At 51.8% G+C, this 18,826-nt stretch overlaps 1 protein-coding gene across 8 annotated transcripts in view; it reads left to right on the top strand.

The window, feature by feature from the left end:
- PALLD (palladin, cytoskeletal associated protein) overlaps positions 1-18,826 on the top strand; it is a 374,395-nt gene that overhangs the window by 190,662 nt on the left and 164,907 nt on the right. For all 8 annotated transcript variants that reach the window (XM_042243570.2, XM_042243569.2, XM_042243568.2 and 5 more), the window contains 2 exons: positions 3,858-3,977; positions 6,404-6,713. In XM_042243570.2, the coding sequence (XP_042099504.1) occupies positions 3,858-3,977; positions 6,404-6,713 (430 nt within the window). The remainder of the gene's footprint in view (positions 1-3,857; positions 3,978-6,403; positions 6,714-18,826) is intronic.

Below are 18,826 nucleotides of genomic sequence, written 5' to 3'. Positions count from 1 at the left end.
AATTGGGACACACAGGCTTGATCGAACCCATGTCTCCTGCACTGGCAGGCAGGTCCTTTACCACGGAGCCGCAAGGAAGCCATAATTGGCCTACGTTTACCTATCCTACTTCTGTTGGTGTGGGAAAGTTGAGAGATGTCATTCTAATAAATAGCAGTGTTGTTATTATAAGATCAGTTCAGTTCAGTCGCTCAGTCGTGTCCGACTCTTTGTGACCCCTTGAATCGCAGCACGCCAGGCCTCCCTGTCCATCACCAACTCCCGGAGTTCACTCAGACAGACTCATGTCCTTCGAGTCGGTGATGCCATCCAGCCATCTCATCCTCTGTCATCCCCTTCTCCTCCTGCCCCCAATCCCTCCCAGCATCAGAGTCTTTTCCAATGAGTCAACTCTTCTCATGAGGTGGCCAAAGTACTGGAGTTTCAGCTTTAGCATCATTCCTTCCAAAGAAATCCCAGGGTTGATCTCCTTCAGAATGGACTGGTTGGATCTCCTCTCAGTCCAAGGGACTCTCAAGTCTTCTCCAACACCACAGTTCAAAAGCATCAATTCTTCGGTGCTTAGCCTTCTTCACAGTCCAACTCTCACATCCATACATGAAAAAAAACTGAAAAAACCATAGCCTTGGCTAGACAGACCTTTGTTGGCAAAGTAATGTCTCTGCTTTTGAATATACTATCTAGATTGCTCATAACTTTCCTTCCAAGGAGTAAGTGTCTTTTAATTTCATGGCTGCAGTCACCATCTGTAGTGATTTTGGAGCCCCCCAAAAATAAAGTCTGACACTGTTTCCACTGTTTCCCCATCTATTTCCCATGAAGTAATGGGACCGGATGCCATGATCTTCGTTTTCTGAATGTTGAGCTTTAAGCCAACTTTTTCACTCTCCTCTTTCACTTTCATCAAGAGGCTTTTTAGTTCTTCTTCACTTTCTGCCATAAGGGTGGTGTCATCTGCATATCTGAGGTTATTGATATTTCTCCTGGCAATCTTGATTCCAGCTTGTGCTTCTTCCAGTCCAGCGTTTCTCATGATGTACTCTGCATATAAGTTAAATAAGCAGGGTGACAGTATACAGCCTTGACATACTCCTTTCCCTATTTGGAACCAGTCTCAATACTTCTTATAAACCCACTGTGTTTACAGCATAAATTGTTTTGAGGCCAGTTTGCTAATCTCATGCCTGATGGTTTACTCCAGGGGAGATGCCTTACTCTGAACTCTGAGAAGCATGCCATCAGGGCTGTCAGAGGCAGGGAAGCGCGGCCCCCATCCAGGTCTGCCAGCTCTTGCTACAAGGCCCAGGGGCGCAGACACCAGTGCCTCCATGTGGCGACCACTGTGTGGCGCCTGACTCTGTGGCTCAGCCGTTTGCAGCTCTGTGGTCCACGCCGGGCTTGGCCTCCACCCCATGGGCGCACGTGGTGGGAGTGGCCAGCCTCCAGGGTAGCTGGGATGAGCCAGTGGTCTTGGGTGATGGGCAGTAGCCCATCTCAGCTTGGGGGACCCTGAGTTCCCGGTCACCAAGGGTCCATCAGGGCTCGCAGAGATGGGGCAGAGGGACAGGGCCCCTGAGACTTTAGCTCCAAAGGGACATCATTCCCACCACACCCAGGTTAAAGCAATTGCCAGGCCAGCTGAATCTCAGGACTGGGACAGAGCCTAGTGCAGGGGGGCCTGGGTATTGGAGGGGAACCCCCTAGTCCCAGGACTGAGACAGGACTGCAGAGCCCCATGTGGGGGCCTAGGTGTAGGGGGGGAACCCCCAGATCCCAGGACTGAGGCAGGACTGCAGAGCCTGGTGTGTGTGGGGGGGACTGGGTGTGGGAGGGGAACCCTCAGATCCTAGGGCTGGGACAGGACTACAGACCCCATATGGGGGGGCCTGGATGTAGGAGGGGATCCCTCAGATCCCAGGCTGAGACAGGACTGCAGAGCCCAGTGCCCAGGACCTGGGTGTCGGAGGGGAACCCCCAGATCCCAGGCTGAGACAGGACTGCAGAGCCCAGTGCCCAGGGCCTGGGTATAGGAGGGGAACCCCCGGATCCCAGGCTGAGACAGGACTGCAGAACCCAGTGCCCAGGGCCTGGGTGTAGGAGGGGAACCCCCAGATCCCAGGCTGAGACAGGACTGCAGAGCCCAGGGCCTGGGTGTCGGAGGGGAACCCCCTGATCCCAGGCTGAGACAGGACTGCAGAGCCCAGTGCCCAGGGCCTGGGTGTCGGAGGGGAACCCCCAGATCCCAGGCTGGGACAGGACTGCAGAGCCCAGTGCCCAGGGCCTGGGTGTCGGAGGGGAACCCCCAGATCCCAGGCTGGGACAGGACTGCAGAGCCCAGTGCCCAGGGCCTGGGTGTCGGAGGGGAACCCCCAGATCCCAGGCTGGGACAGGACTGCAGAGCCCAGTGCCCAGGGCCTGGGTGTCGGAGGGGAACCCCCGATCGCAGGCCTGGGACAGGACTGCAGAGCCTGGTGTGGGGGGTGCCTGGGCTTGGGTGTCGGAGGAGCAGCCCCAGCCATTCCTACTAACAATCCACAGCACAGTCTCACGTATTCCACATGATGTGGGATTGATCAGTGTCTGTGGGAATCAGAAATACACAAGGCCTCTTAACATTTACCAACACAGCCATCCTGTGTCACTGATGCAACATAGACAGTCACTCCATGTAATAATAGTTGATAGACTCCCCAAATGACAATGCATATCGTGCATACATTGATTAACTAGGAATAGCTGCCACACTCTACATTAAGCTTCTTTTCAGCGAAACCACCGACAGTTCCTTATGACGCAGCAGTCACCCTAAGTCACCAGGCAGTGCCCTAAGCATAGTGCGTATCTCTTCACAACCGTAGATGGTCATGAGAATGAAGTCTGGAGCCCTACTTGGTTCAAATTCTGATTTTGCTGCTCGTGAACTGAGTGACTTTGGGTAAATCAGTTAGCCTTGCCATGCTTCAGCTTTCCTATCTGTAAAACAGGTTAATCATAGGAAATGTAACTTGCAGGGTTGGCATGAGGGTTAAATCTAAACTCATGTCTGTTCAGTGCTAATAGTGGTGCCTCGTGCTGGAGAAGGGCCTCTGTAACTGAGCTGTTGTGATGGTTACCAGCATCGACCCTCATGACAGCCCTGTGATGGGTGATTTATGAGTCATGGTCCATACAAGACCCCGAAGGTACATTCTCTTAGTCTCTGTCTTTAGGTGAGAGGTGAACCAGAGTCACAAAGGCACCACGTGGCAAGACCCTCATTCATGCTCTAGTCTCTGGTCCCAGAGTCTGTGCTTCTCACCCCACAGAAGACAGCGACGCTGTGTAACAGTAGCTTCCAGAGTAACTGTCTGCAGTCAAGCATTTCCCCGTTATGTTCTCATTTCCCCGTTATGTTCTCTTTTCCCCATTGTTAGCTTCTCAGAGAAGCTTGATGTCCCCAGTAAGGGTTTCAGTTGAGCAGCTCTTTTGTTATTGAGAAATTTCATGAGCATCAGCCAAACTAGGCAGGGCTGGCGTCTCCCACGTTCCGAGCGTACGGGCACATGCTTTGCAAACCTCCTGTGTGCTCATCGCAGTACCCTCACAAGGAGCACATTATCCCTGTTATACAGGCGAAGAAGCCAAGACTGATGAAGACAGAGCTTAGCCACAATCACCAAGAATCTGTATGACTCCAGAGCTTTGCCTCCAGGTTGAACAGCTAAATTAAATGTCAAGAGATTGCACTGTGAATACTTCGTAAAGTGACCCCATGATAACTGCTACCAAATTTGCCTGGGTTAGAAGGCAGAAGTCTGGCTTCTTAGGAGCAACCGTGTGGTGCCCTCTGATGAGTGACTCGGTTCTCTTCCTTCCAGAGGAGATCTGCACCCTGGTTATCGCAGAGACATTCCCCGAGGACGCTGGCATCTTCACCTGCTCGGCCAGCAATGATTACGGCTCAGCAGCCAGCACTGCCCAGCTGGTGGTCACCTCAGGTACACCAGGTCCCCACTGCAGAAAGGACTGCCCAGAGGACCGCCTAGCCTCCAGGAGTCATGCTAAGAATCCGTGCTTCATCACAAAACAGAAGGCTGGGGTGGGGGGGGGGCGCTGGGAGGTGGGGGGGTGCGGCTGGGGACAGTGGTTGGGCAGTGGGAAACAAGAGCTGAAAACACAGGGTGACGATAGTGTGGTGGGAGAACACACGTAGGCAGCTATTTCGGGTGTGTGTTCTCTGTCTTGGGAACAATGGAGCTGGCTGCCCGCGTCCTCCTGCCTACCGGCATGACGCAGGGATCGGGAGGCACCAGGGCGAGTCAGTCACTGTTTAACCCTTCTCAGTAGACCCAGACAAGCAGCAGAGATCGTAGAAACCAGATTTCACTGGGAGCTGAGTCCTCCCAGACACTCAAGCAGCGCGTTTTATTGTTCAAACCAACCTCTGAGAATGTCGGGGCATTTTTGTAAACTCAGAAACTTAGCACTTAGGGAAAGCATGAACCCATTCTTTTCCTCTGTTTCTTTAATCTTTAGTTAACTGTTTTCTGGGGCTTCCCTCATGGCCCAGTAAAGAAGCTGCCTGCAATGCAGGAGACATGGGTTTAATCCCTGAGTGGGAAAGATTCCCTGGGGAAGGGAATAACAACCCACTCCAGTATTCATGCCTGGAAAATTCCATGAATAGACGAGCCTGGTGGGCTATAGTCCATGGGGTCACAAAAGAGTCAAACATGAGTATTCTGCTATTATTAACTAGCCTTAGTTGGATTTTATGGCAATATTTCTGTTGTTTATTTTACAACGGTTATAAAATACCTCTTTGACCAAGCCGGCACCTAGCACCGCGGTCAGGAGGCAGTCGTCAGCTGGAGGTGGACTCAACAATGCTCTGGAAGTTTCAAAGGGATTTCTCTGGAAGCCAGCAAGCTGGTTGGTAGGGGGCGGCAGAGACACAGACAAACCAGTTTAGGGCGGTGGGAGGGATTCCTGATTCTTCATCCTCAGTAAGAAAGGAGCTGTAAAGTTCTCCTTCACAGGGCTCTGCTGGCAGGACTGAGGACTCTGTTAACAGGAGGCTCCAGGGTTGTGATCAGAGCCGCAGAGAGGGCCCAGTGTTTGATTTGGGATTGAAGATGGCCCCAGCGAATGGCCCCAGCACAGGTGCAGTGCTCTGACCATGCAGCCAAAGCTCCGCTCCACGTCTGTGTGACTGAGATTAACAAGTAGTATTTCCCATTTTTCTCAGGGGTAAACCTACTCTCGGCCAAACGTGATCAAGAGCTGTTTTCAAGCTTTCTGCTCACCCCAGGGAGCATCCTCAGGACACTGCAGAAGCCCTGCTGGGTGCTGGGCGGGGCACAGGGTCCTCGGAAGACACACCGTTGTGTCAGGATGCTCTCCGTTCTCCACTGAGAGTAATGAGCAGTGTGTTCTGCACTGAGTCACAGCTGCAGCGGTCCTCTGAATGGGAAATAATTCCCTATGAGGTCTCGTAAGACATTTCCCCAAGAGCCTCGCTTGGCTTTAGGACAGACGAGTGAAGGAGTGAGTTCCCACTGCTCAGCACAGAGAACCTCTGTAGCCTGAGCTAAGCTCAGCGAAGCACGGGTAGGGTGTTCTAGGCTGAAACAGAGAGGACGAGTGGCGTCCGTTGACAGTGTTTGTGTGGTCTTTTTCTTTTTTAAATTTATTTAAAGTGAAGTTGCTCAGTCCCACTCTTTGCGACTCCATGGACTGTAGCCTACCAGGCTCCTCAGTCCATGGAATTTTCCAGGCAAGAGTACTGGAGTGGGTTGCCATTTCCTTCTCCAGAGGGATTTTCCCGACCCAGGGGTCGAACCCCGGTCTCCGCATTGCAGGCAGACGCTTTACCATCTGAGCCACCAGGGAAGCCCAGATTTATCTAATTGGAGGACAATTGCTTTACAGTATTGTGGTGGTTTTTGCCATACACTGACCTGAATCAGCCACTGGTGCACCTGTGTCCCCCCAATCCTGAACCCCCTCCCACCTCTGTCCCCACCCTATCCCCCAGGGTTGTCCCAGTGCATCAGCTTTGAGTGCCCTGCTTCACGCATCAAACTTGCACTGGTCATCTATTTTCCATATGATAATATACATGTTTCAATGCTATTCTCTCAAATCATCCCACGCTTGCCTTTTCTCACAGCGTCCCAAGAGTCTACGATCGTCATTACCAGTAATCTGTTGCCATCTTTTTTTAGCTCCTGTTTGAAATTTGTTAATAACCTGGTAACTGGGGTCCCACTTGTGAGCCACCTGGGAGATGAAGTCCAGCCTGCCCCGCCCCGGCCCCTCCGGCACTGTCCCGCAGCAGCCCCCGCCGGGCTCCAGGCTGTGGGTGGGGTAGGAAGGGGCTGGCCAGGCCGTCTCACCGAGTCCCCTCCTCTCCCTCCTTCAGCCAGCACAGACACCTGCGGCTACGACTCGGCAGGAGAGTCCGGCAGTGGCCACTTCCCGCTGCCCTCTCCCCTATGGGAGGCGAGCCCCTTCGAGCTGGTGGCGCAGAAGCCGGCGGACGCCCCTCCCGAGAGCAGCCCCGAGTCGGGGCTGAGCTCTGCTTCCGACAGGGAAGCCACCCGTGTGCACCCTACGCGCGGAGTGAACGGAGTGGTGAACGGCCGAGCCGACGGCGGCACCGCTCTCCCCAGCCCGTCCGCCCTGCTGTCCCCCGTGAAGGAGCCCCCGCCTCTGCTCGCCAAGCCCAAGCTGTGAGTACCCCGGCCGCACGTCCACGGTCCGGCCTCTGCCAGGGGCCCAGGGGCCAGACCTCCCCCGGGGCAAGGCCTCCTGCAGGCAGGTGTCCCGGCTGTGTGACCTTGCTACTCAATGGGGCCTCTGAAATGTAAAAAGCACCCCAAAGCAGAGAAGTACGTGAGAGGCTTGGTTCAACCTGCCTTTTGCTAAAAACCATAGCTGGTTTCAGCTGCGAAGGTGTCCTGCCCCAGGGCAGAGGTGTCTTCAGAAGGTGGGGAAGGGCCTGCTGAGAGCTGGCCTGTGAAAATCACTGCCACTGTGTTAAGTGAAGGAGTCGGTGAGGAAACCTGACTAAGCACGGAGCCTGTGGCTGAAGATGGAGGTTCCAGGTGTGGCAGGCTGCTGGAGGGGTGGAGGGAGGGTGCCTCTCCCAGCCCAAGCCTCTGGGTGCAGGGTTCCACGAGAGGCATGCTTCCACCCACACCACCTTCCTGCTTGGTTCCCACTGTTAAAAAAGGATGGTGACGCGTGTATGCGCGGTTTGCGCTGGTGCCACCGGGGAGGGTGGTGGTGAACCCGTTAGAGTGTCAGTTAAAGGATCCCTCTGAGCAGAGCGGAGCTGAGTCCCTGCCCTGACGGAGGTCGGCGGGAGTCCTATCACTGAGGCCGTGTTTCCGTGGGGATGGACTCCACAGGGCCTGTGCTCCCCTCGCTGTCTGGCGGAGGGGTGTGCTGTGGGTCTGGAAGGCAGTCTCAGGACAGGAGTGACGGCTTCCTCCCCCTGCCTGTGGCTCATTGAGGGAACAGGCCAGTTTTCAGATTAGGATGGCATCTTACATTCGTTCATCACTTTATTGTTTATTGGGCAGTTTTGTGGGCATTATTAGACCACTCAAGTAACAAATCAGCCAGAGGAGTGCCTGAGTCAACAGATGGGCAGGCACTTCTGTGAAAGGAAACTTCTGCACTGCCCTGTATGGCAGCTTCAGAACTTGCTTTTATTATCTTTGACAATGAACACCCCAGGCTTCCTCCTGTATCTGCCGGGCACGTTTTGTGGGCGGTGGGCTGCTCAGTTGTGTACAGTAGCATGTTCCTCACCTAGACAAAGCCCCCCTGAGATGCGGGACAGGTCTCAGCAGCTCAGAGAGGCCATCTGAAGAGAGGCTTATGCCCCTGTAGCTCCAGCCCACTGCATTAATTGCCTCTGCCGTCTGCTTTTAGCTTTGCACCTAGAGTATGTATTTGCAGTGCTTTGGATGAAGCAAGGGACCAGCCCTCCTAGGGCAGAGAGGGAAGATGTCCCCTGAGAAGACCTGCTGGCTCTTGAGTATAAATCACAGGAGAGCAAACAGAAGGAGCTGCTCACAGGCCTTGCAGCCTCCATATCTCAGGGGTTTCAGCAGCTCTTCAGCTCTGACTCAACTGTGTGGGGGGATGTCCATAAAAGATGGACGGAACACTTCTGTGGTTATTAAGAGCTACTTGAATGGCTCGGGCACAAGTTTGCAGACTGACATCATGATCTGCTTGCTAGTCAGGTGTTCAGTTTAAAGTCAAGGCCAGGGAAGGTGGATTTCAGTGCCTAAATTCCCTTCATGAGGAAACAGGGAAACTTGGTAGCTCAGAAGTCACGTCGCTGGTAGCAGGTTTTGTCCTGCTTTCTGTTTTCAAATCTTTGTGTGTAAGCGTGTCCTTAGAGCATCCGTTCATCATGTCCATGTTGTATGAGTGCCTTCCAGTTACTGCGGAGGAAATAATAGGTGATTGACCCTTCCAACATATTTATCCATTTTTAAATTTTCTTAGGAATTTTAGCACTTTTTAAAATTTTGTTTTCATCACAAAGTGAGTGCATGCTTGAAGTGGCAGGTCAAACAATACAGGAGTGGTTGAGGGAACCAGTGCCAAGGTCTGGTATGAGGCCTTCCACCCCTTTCTCTGTTATCTGAGAAGGTTGGCTCATTGTTTTAAAGGTTGTATCCATTGATAGGAATGCCGCTGAATGACATCTATAGATAATGTGGAATGATGTCCAGGGTGTCAGTGATTAATGTAACCACTATAAAATTCTTATAATAAGTAAAATTCTTATACATGTCTGTTTCTTTTCATACTTTGGGAAAAAGCGAAATTTTGCATCTTATGATTAGCAGTGGAAAAACTGGTCCACTCGAATCTTTTTTCATCAACCCAGGACTTTACTCCTTTTCATAGAAAAGGAGAGGCTTATATTTGGGGGGTGGGTAGGGAACTTTATGGCATACCATTCATCTGAATCATTTATAACCAAAAAAATAGGGAACAATTAGGAGGGACTGAAAATAGTAGGAATTTAAATATTTACTCTTATTAAGTGAATCTGAAAAGGGTATTTTATTTGTTAGAGTCCTGAAAAGTGTCATTGTTAGAAGGAAAATCTCTTTGTATTTTTCCTCTCAAATAGCTCAGCAGCAATCATGAGAGGGGGGGAAAAAAAGACTAAAATGAAAGGATAGGAATGTCCTGAATTCCTTTCTGCAGCAAGATTCTAGAACAGAAACCCCCAGCACGAGTCTTGCCGCCCTCCCAGCCCCTGGCTGCGGTCTGCCTCTGCCCTGAGGGTGTACCCCGGCCCAGGGCTGTGGGCTCCCACGTTCACTCCCAAGGAGATGTCCTTGGCTCACACTCTGCTCCTCTGGTGTGAGTTCCCTGGGGTTGAGCATGGCCGTTTAGTGAGTTCCAGGTGCCCACACACCGCACCATAGACCAGAGGGCACTTTCACTGCGCCCAGGGAAGCCGTGAGAGGGTCCGAGAGTCTCCGTGTCTGACACGCAGCGTCGTCCCTCGCAGTGCACAGGAGAGAAGTGACGTGCGGCTGAAATCATAGTGCTTATCAGAGCGAAAGAGGAGGGAAGAAGGTAAACCAGCTTGTGAGCTGCTTGTCATGTTATCGTCCTTGTTCAGGGCCCACCAAATAAGTCTACAAATGCTGCCTGAAGAGGCAAAATAAATACACCACTCGGTTTGTTCATGGGAAACAAAATCCCGTCTCTTTATTCTTGCCGAAAAGCAGTCCCTGAAAGACACAGGCGTGTGGCATCTCCAGGGACAAACCTGGGGCAACCTCGGGGCCACACTGAGCAGGCGGCAGTGGAGAGCACAGAGAAGCAGGTCCTGTCCGCTCCCCAAGCGCACCTCCTGCACCAGGCCCAGAGGCGTGGGAGGAGCGGATGCCGCTGTCAGACCCTGTTACTTCCTGCTTCTTTGATGTTCTTCCTCTTGTGCGGAAGGAGCCAATGAGGCATCCGAGAGGCGAGAGGCGGGGAGAGGACGGGAAGCCGGGGCACGTCCCTGTGCTGGACGCAGCACCGCTCCACCGGGAGACGGTGCACGCTTGTGAGCCGAGCGCGGGTCCTGCCCCCGCCTCGGAGCCCCCACCTGTGTCTGTGGATGGCGGCGTGACCCTGCAGCGCTCCCTGCTCTGTCACCTGCCCGAGGTGTGGCCGGAGCTTCCTCTGCTTCTCACTGCCCCGCCCTGGCCCCTGCAGGAAGCAGTGTCAGGATTCCTACCTGAAATAGCCAAATGGCTTCTCAGATGGGCTGCACTTCGGACCCTTGCGTCTTCCTCCTTGCTCTCGCTCCCACCCTGAGAGCCCCGGTGCTTCCTGCAGCGCTTGTCTTAAAACAGGACAGGCCCTATAAATGCACTGCTGCTACTGTGTCGCCTGGTCCAGTTCTGGGCTGACACCCGCATGATGAGGAGCAGTGGGGAGAGCAGACAGGAGGAGGAGGGCAGCCTGGACCCTCTCATCAGAGGGTCAGCTGAGCCGGACCTGCCCTGCCTGGAAGCTCCCCATGGTCCCCACCCCACTCCTAGACACGAAATTGGGGCGTGGGGTCCCCTTGCCTGGAGTGTTCACTCCCTGGCATGCCTTTGGGCTGCAGATGGCTGGCTGCCCCCTTTGTTCCCTGTTACCACCTGCCCTGAGGAGTCCCCAGCTGTCCCCGTAAACCACACTCTCTGCTGTCCCCACAGCATGGAGCTACTTCTGATCTCTGCTCACTTGCCTGCAGGCTGGTTTGGGTGATGTTTCTCCCATGGGGATGCTTCTTACCGTGGAAGACCTCGCTGTCTTCTCACTGCCGTTTTGCTGGGTCCTCAGTCAGGGCCTGACAAACCGTAAATGCACAGAAATATTTTGAATGAATGAAATAAGAACAGACCCACAAAGAGCAAGAAGTCTCTCCTGTTTAGAGTGACCTCATTCCTCGGGGTTACTTCTGACCCAGGTACACTATAGGGTCTCTACTCTCTGTCCCCACCAACCACAGAGTTTTCTCATTTGACGGTACTTCCCACTGACCCGCCTGTCCTAGAAGTTGAGTGAATATAAAGGATCAAATTAAAATCCCGCTGATGGAGTTAGAGAAGTACCCAGACATCCAGGGTACTTGATTTGGGAGCCTTTTCACTTCCTCATTTCTTCTGTGTCACCTTTTATGAATATCTGACTTTACAGTGCTATAGAGAACATGAGACGTGTGGGAAAGCGAGGGATCCTTGCACCCTGCCGGCTGGAGGGCAGGCACACTGCTGCTTCAAGGTGCGTGTCCTTGACGGGTCAGCGCCGTCTGATGCGGACGTCTGCTTGCCTCCCAGGGCTGCGGGCTGCGCCTCCCCATCCTGCTTACGTGGGACACGGCCCGGGCCCCAGGTACAGCCCTGTCAGAACGCTGGAAGTTTTCCTGCCTTTCCCCTTTGCTGGCTGGGGTTCCGGATCTCACTCTTGAATTCTGTCACTCTGCCTGTTTGGCTTTAAAACACAAATGGTCTCCTAGGTTCTATCCTAGGTTAAGCCTTACCTGCTAGATCTAACACACAGAACAAAGAGAAAATGAGGAAAGCAGTTGGGGGCAAAGTAAGGAACAAAGGTCAAAGAGAGCCCTCTCCCAGTAGGTATGATGAAGTCCTTAAAGATACAGAAATGTCCTAAAAGAAGCTTGAGTCCATCTTGTGTCTAAAATAGAGTTGGAAGTATTTGCTGATAACACTACGTATATTTGGAAGTAGTTTTTAGCCATCCAGAGGAATGCTTTGTGTTCATCTTAAATATTAGGTGCTTTCCGTGAACGAGTGCGTGATGATGCAATGTCTCTCCAGTGAATCCATCTCATCTTGTCTAAGTGCATATGAGGGCCCCTTGAGTGATCACAAAGTGAGCTAGAAAACGTAGGCCCTGCTGCTGCTGCTGCTGCTGCTGCTGCGTTGCTTCAGTTGTGTCCGACTCTGTGCAACCCCATAGACGGCAGCCCACCAGGTTCCCCTGTCCCTGGGACTCTCCAGGCAAGAACACTGGAGTGGGCTGCCATTTCCTCCTTCTCCAATGCATGAAAGTAAAAAGGGAAGGTGAAGTCGCTCAGTTGTGGCCGACTCTTAGCGACCCCATGGACTGCAGCCTACCAGGCTCCTCTGTCCATGGGATTTTCCAGGCAGGAGGACTGGAGTGGGGTGCCATTGCCCTCTCCCCCTGCTGGCTAGAGACCTTTTATTTTTAAAGAGGCAGACCTGGCTCAGAGGAAAGACGGAGCCATGTATGAACCACGTGCCCAGAGACAGTGCTGTGAATCTGGTGTCCAAATAGTAACAAAAGTGCTGAGCGAAAACTACTAGAAGAGCTCATGTATGAGCTGAACACTAATTTTGTGAAAGAAAAAGAAGTACTATTTCAACAAACTAAATGTGTGTTGTGTGGGACTCTCTGGCAGTCCAGCAGTTAGGACCCGTGTTTTCACTGCTGAGGGCACTTTTAGTCCTTAGTCAGGGCGCTAAGATCCTGTAGGTCACACAGCTTAGCCAAAAAAATAAGTAGAAGTTCCTACTGTGTGTTAGAAGGAAATACAGCAGATGTTACCAGGAGCTGTCAGGGAGGTGGGCTGCTGAGCACATGATGTTTTCTTGTTCACTTGATTTCCCAACTGATTTTTCAACAATATGAGTTCCTTTATGCTTACAAGTGTTATTTTAAAAGAAAGAAGCCCTGGGACTTTCCTGGTGGTCCAGTGGTTAAGACTCCATGCTTCTAATGCAGGGGCCCAGGTTCTGTCCCTGACTGGGGAGCTGAGATCCCGCATGCCTTGTGGCATGACCAGAGAAAAAACAAAACAGAGACAGTTTTGTTTTTTTTTAATCCAATTAAAAAAATTCGTTAACACAATAAGCCCTTTTGTAGCCTGTCTCTGCCATCCTCCACCCTCTGTACAGCCTCAGCTCAGTCACCTGGGCTGATCAGCTCTGAGCACAGCTGGAGTCAGGAGGCTGCGGCCCGTGAGCTCCCATCCCACCCCCTGGCCCCAAGCCCTCCTCTCCTCCCAGACGCCGGGGGCTCCTGGACTCCCTGTGGGCTGAGACCGCATCCTGGGAGCCCTCCCTGGAGAACACCCTGTGTTCCAGACAGACTGCTCCTCACTCACTGTCTGTGTGCCTCTCTTCTCCACCAACCACACCCCCTTCCTCCAAAGGCGTGTCTCAGGCATTGGGATAAAAGTGACAGGAGTCAGACATTTCCATCTTAAAGCCCAGATAAGCCAGATATTTTACAGATCAGCCTTGAGTGGCCAGTCCACACAGGGCCTCACACAGAAAGTAGGATGTAACTTCCGGCTCAGAAGCACTGGGGAAGGAGAAGAGACGCGGAAAGGAAGACTGAGGTTCCGAGTCGGATAACAATACCTGCCAGCAGAGGAAGAGGGGCTGTGGCGAATGGGATGAATAAGAGCCTGCAAGGCTGAGGCCAGCGACGAGAGAGCTCAGGGAGTCCAGGATCGGACTTGTGTGCCTTGTGGAAATGGGGAGAACCCATTGGGATTGGACACTGGCCCATGGTGCCCCCAGGGAGCCTGGTCTCAGGACTCGGTGACAGCCGTGGTCTGCCCTCCAAGGTGAATACTGCGTCAACGCTTTCTCCTTGGCTGGCACCACTGGCCGGGCCCTTGCTGGGCCAGAAAGGGAAGCAGGTGAAGCCGGATTGAGGTTTGAGGGGAAAAGAGCTAGGAGCCAAGGGAATGGACACCGAGGATGAAGACGACTCAGGAGGGGAGGTGGGAGAACAGGGAGGTGGGGGAGCAAGCGAAGGGGGCGAGGATGCTGAACATTCGAAACCTCAAGACAGAGGAAGTTGCAAGCAGCTGAGGCATTCCAGGGATGTCTGAGTGTCCAGTTGAGGTGCAGGACAGGATGTCACGGCATGGAGAAGGTGGTCAGGGAGTCCAAAGGGGACACTTTTCTGTGTCTGACTCTGTGACCCCATGGACTGTAGTCTGCCAGGCTCCTCTGTCCATGGGATTCTCCAGGCAAGAGTACTGGAGTGGGTTGCCATGCCCTCCTCCAGGGGATCTTCCCAACCCAGGGATCAAACCCAGGTCTTCCACAATGCAAGCGGATTCTTTATCAGCTGAGCCCACAAGGGAAGCCCAAGAATACTGAAGTGGGTAGCTTATCCCTTCTTCAAGGGATCTTCCCAACCCAGGAATCACACCAGGGTCTCCTGCGTTGCAAGCAGATTCTTCACCAGCTGAGCCTCCAGGGAAGCCCAAAGTGGACACTTTAGAGGAACGTTTACATGGATGATGGCCAGGGGAATCAGTGAAGCTGTCAGCAGAGTGAGGACCTGGCCAGCCGGGGAGAGGGGTGCTGGGTGGGCGCAGAGACCTTGAAGAGAGGCAGCCACCCAGGGGGATCAGCACTGTCCTCGGAGTGGACCAGGAAGTCCAGGACCACACGAGACCACTCTGGACCACGTGATCCAAAGAGGATCACAGCAGACTTCCTAACATTCTCAAGACTTCAGCAACGTGCGTCAGTACCGAAGCATTTCCAGCGACACTGTTCGAGGAGGCGGGGTGTTGTGAGGGAATAAGGACCCCACAGATAACCCTGCAGAGGGGGCTCTGTGGGACCAGAGCAGGGGGGCTAGGAGGAGAGGCAGGGCCAGGCTGCCTCGAGGGAGGGGAAGGGCAGGACCGTCAGGCGCCCGGGCTCACCTGCTGGGGTTTCACGCCCAGCGACCCAGGCACAGTGTTAGTACTGAGAAGCAGATGGCCATCTCCAGTCCAGTTCACACTTGTTTTTTCATCACTTCTCATTTTATTTCCATCGTAGCAGTATGTTCGTTCTGTGGTTACCCACCTCTTCCATCCAGGGAAGACTGTGAGTGGGTTTTTATTGCACAAACCTCTTTCCTAGATTTTGATACCGTAAGACAGTCATTCTCAGCTAGTGAGTCTCTAACCCATCGGTATTGAATTTCAGTTTGTGTCTACAACTTTTATTACTAGAGAATTTATTTCTGTCTGCTGCAACAGACCAACATTGGGTTGCCAATTTTGTTTTTGGTTTTTTCTTCTTTTTTTTTACCATCCATTTCTTTTTTTCTGTGACCATGTAGATCCTTCACTGAACGGAATTCATCACCTAATGGTGAAAATGTTAGTCACAGGGAGCTTTATTTGAGTTAATTCCTCTTCCATGTGTAAAAGCAGACTGCCCATTTTCTCAGCAACCCTAGGGATGGCTGTTTCCTTACTTAAGTTATGATTACACAAACCTCGTGGAGAGCACTGGAATGGATGTTGGTTTTTGAAAACTTTTTCCATATGTGGCAGGGAACTGGGTATTCTTTCATTTGGTTTTAAGAATAAGGTCCTTATTAAACGAGTTGGATAAAACACGTAGATTTTCATGAGACACGTTGGCTGGATAACCGTGTGTAAACTGACACACAAGTTTGCTCCCTTCTTCAGAAGGAAGCTATGAATTAATTGTAGTCAGGACCTGCAGCTTTGCTGTGCGAGGTTCCCATCTTCTGACCTTGGGTGTGGCGGTCACACGAGGGTGACGTGGGTGCCTCCTGTGATCAAGGCTGTGGGAAGGATATGTATTGACTCTGAAGGTTTTTGATGATGCTCAAAAGCCTTTGTAAACAGAAACGTTGTTAGTGTCTCTGCCTCTCCCCCATCTTCACTCAGAAACCCTGGACTGTGCCTGTTGTATGCCCTGCTTTGGTTCTCAGCGTCCCGTGGGTCCCCCTTGTATGTCTGTGAGGCCGAGGGTGTATCTTTGCAGATGGTCTTTGTGACTCCAGCTGCCTGGTATGAAGCTAGTGACACCGTGGATTCACTAGCATACTCTCCAAGTATTTTCCCTTCTCTCTGCATGTTGGGAACCACAAAGAGTAGGTCCAGTTCACTGGTGTGCTTTTTTATCTCAGAAGATTTTATAAATCGGTCACATATGGGTAATTATGTGGCTCGGCTATCATTGCAAACTTTTCTGCTTTGCTAGTAATAGCCATTAAATGTGAAGGTTGTGAAAGATTTCTGGAAAGACCACAAATATTTCCTTGTCCTTGTTTCTCTCTTCATTGGAAAATAGTTGCCATGCCATCTGGTTTCTGGGATGTATCATTGTGTGCAGTACTGTCTGCAGCAAGAAAAACAAATGCCGTCAAGCACGGCCTGAGTACCATGTGGTACCGTGAAAGGTCTCCTGCCATTTCTAACTTGGACTTTGTAGCTTGGCCCTCTGGACAGTTTGGCCCGGGGGGAAGCCTCCTTCTGGGAGACTGTGTTTTTCGTCTGATTCCCTCCTCTCCTTCATGAAGCTGTTGTTTCCTTAGAGCAGCGTCCTTTACAGCCAGTGTGCAGTATGTCACAAAGCAGTCTCACACTCAGAGGAGAGGGTTGCACAGTGAGGCCTCCTAGAGAAACAGCAGGGATTTCACTTCATGTGTTCTCATTATCCTGCGTTTAAGAACTGTATTTGGTCTCGTCCTTACTGTGACAGTCTGACACTACACAGCTGTCTTGCTGGAGAGAAAGATAACGAAGAAGTTTTAATTTTTACCAAAAATGGCATATGGAAGTTTCTAGAAGCAGTGAGATGGCCCCTGTCCGTGTGTTACTTGAGAAGTTGATTTCCGCCAAGGGCTGCTGCCCCCGTGGTCACCGTGTGTCACCCACGGGGAAACGGCGAGGCTTTCTCCTGCACGTAATGACAGGTCAAAGGCCACTCGCACACAGTCCGTAGGAAGCAGTGTAAGTAAACTGGAATTCTCCCACAGTCGTGAGTGAGTGGAGTGAGGGGGGACCGGCTCTGCAGTGCCGCCTTCGTTCTGGAGGAGGAGGGCGCCTCGGAAACGGGAGCCCTGGAGCTGGGGCCGCCTGCCCGTCTGCCCTTGCTCCGCATCCGGGCCTGCATCTCTCAGCATCTCCTGCTACCTGAGCACCTGGCAGCGTGCAGGCAGGCTGGTGATGAGCTAGACGCCACCCAGATGTAGACTGGGCCTCACACCCAGAGCTGGATTTGGGTGGAACCCTGTGGCTGAGGGGGTCCAGGCAGACAACAGGCATCATGCACAGGCCCCAACTGGGCCTGTTTGGGGAAGCCGTCCCGCCAGGCTGTCTCTGTGTCGTGGGTTTGGGTGGGAGGTTGGCCTGAGCTGAATGGCCTTTTGCTTAAGAGCTTGACCTCTGGAAAATGACCAGAAGTCACTCCAACACTGTGAGTATCCATAGATAATAAATTAAAGTTTTGAATTCCTCTGTCTCCTAGATCCTTCCTAGCCTGCAGCGTACACTCCACAGGGCCTTGTTCAGTCATGCAGTTACCCAGCCGTGTCCGACTCTGTGACCTCATGAACTGTAGCGCGCCTAGCTTCCCTGTCCTTCACCATCTCCTGGAGCTTACTCAGATTCATGTCCATTGAGTCAGTGATGCCATCCAATGGTCTCATTCTCTGTCATCCCCTTCTCCTCCTGCCCTCAATCTTTCCCAGCACCAGGGTCTTTTCTAATGAGTCAGCTCTTCGCATCAGGTGGCCAAAGTATTGGAGCTTCAGCTTCAACATCAGTCCTTCCAATGAATATTCAGGACTGATTTCCTTTAGGATGGACTGGTTTGATCTCCTTATAGTCCAAGAGACTCTCAAGAGCTTTCTCCAATACCACAGTTCAGAAGCATCAATTCTTTGGCGCTCAGCCTTCTTTATGATCCAACTCCACAGTCTAAAACTAATTTAGGGTTATATGAGAAAATAACTGAGTTCCTCTAGCTCGCTGCATCCCACTTGGTTGTGAGCAATCTCTCATTTACTCTGGATTTATTCCCAGGTTGAGTCATGTTCCCCCAGTGTCAAATTTCCCCTGTGATCTACTTTCACATGAAATTTATAGACAACAACTTTTTTGATCTTTTTTTATTAATTTTTTTCCTTGAGCAATAATTGCCATGGAGCCCCATATTAGTTAAGATGTGCAGTGTGTTTCCTATATGTGTGAACACTGTGAAACAGCCACTGCAGTAAGTCCTTTTAATACCCACCACTGCGAGGAGGACACTGGAGACCCACTCTCTTAGCAGCTTGGAAATACACGGCACAGCACTGTTAACTGCCGCCAACATGTGGTCCATTACATCCCTGACTTAGTTATCTTACACCTGGAAGTGTGTAGCTCTTGATCCCTCTTCACCCATTTCAGTTACCCCTCACCACCTCCAGACTCTGGCAACCATCAATCTAATCTCTGTATCTATGAGTTCCAGTTTTTTGGGTTTTGTGATTTTCTTTTAAAGATTCCACACAAAGATGAGGTCATGTAGTACAGGTTCAGTCTCTCTCAGTCTGTCATGCACCATACTGCCCTCAAGGTCCATCCATGTTGTCAAAAAGAGCAGAGTTGCCTTCTTTTTATGGCTGAATATTGTGTGTGTGTGTGTGTGTGTGTGTGTGTGTAGAAGCGTGGGAGAGAGGGGGACACCCTCCTGTCTTTACCATTCGTCCATTGATGGATGCTTAGGCTGAATCCGTGTCTCGGCTGCTGTGAATGGAGCTATAGCAAACATGGGGTGCAGCTGTCTCTTCAAAATAGCAATTTCGTTTCCTGAAGATAAATGTCCAGAAGTATAATCACTGGCCCAGAGAGCAGCTCTGTTTCTAAGTTCTGTGAACTCTCCCTACTGTTCTCCATGGTGGCTGCACCAACTTACCTTCCCACCGACAGTGTAGGAGGGTTCCATTCCCTCCGCACCCTCTCCAGCATTTATCAGTTACAGACTTTTAGATGATGGCCATTCTGACAGATGTGAGT

Source organism: Ovis aries, chromosome 2 (genome assembly GCF_016772045.2).
Source record: "Ovis aries strain OAR_USU_Benz2616 breed Rambouillet chromosome 2, ARS-UI_Ramb_v3.0, whole genome shotgun sequence".
Taxonomy (NCBI): Eukaryota; Metazoa; Chordata; class Mammalia; order Artiodactyla; family Bovidae; genus Ovis; species Ovis aries.
This window is presented reverse-complemented; position numbering and strand designations above follow the sequence as displayed.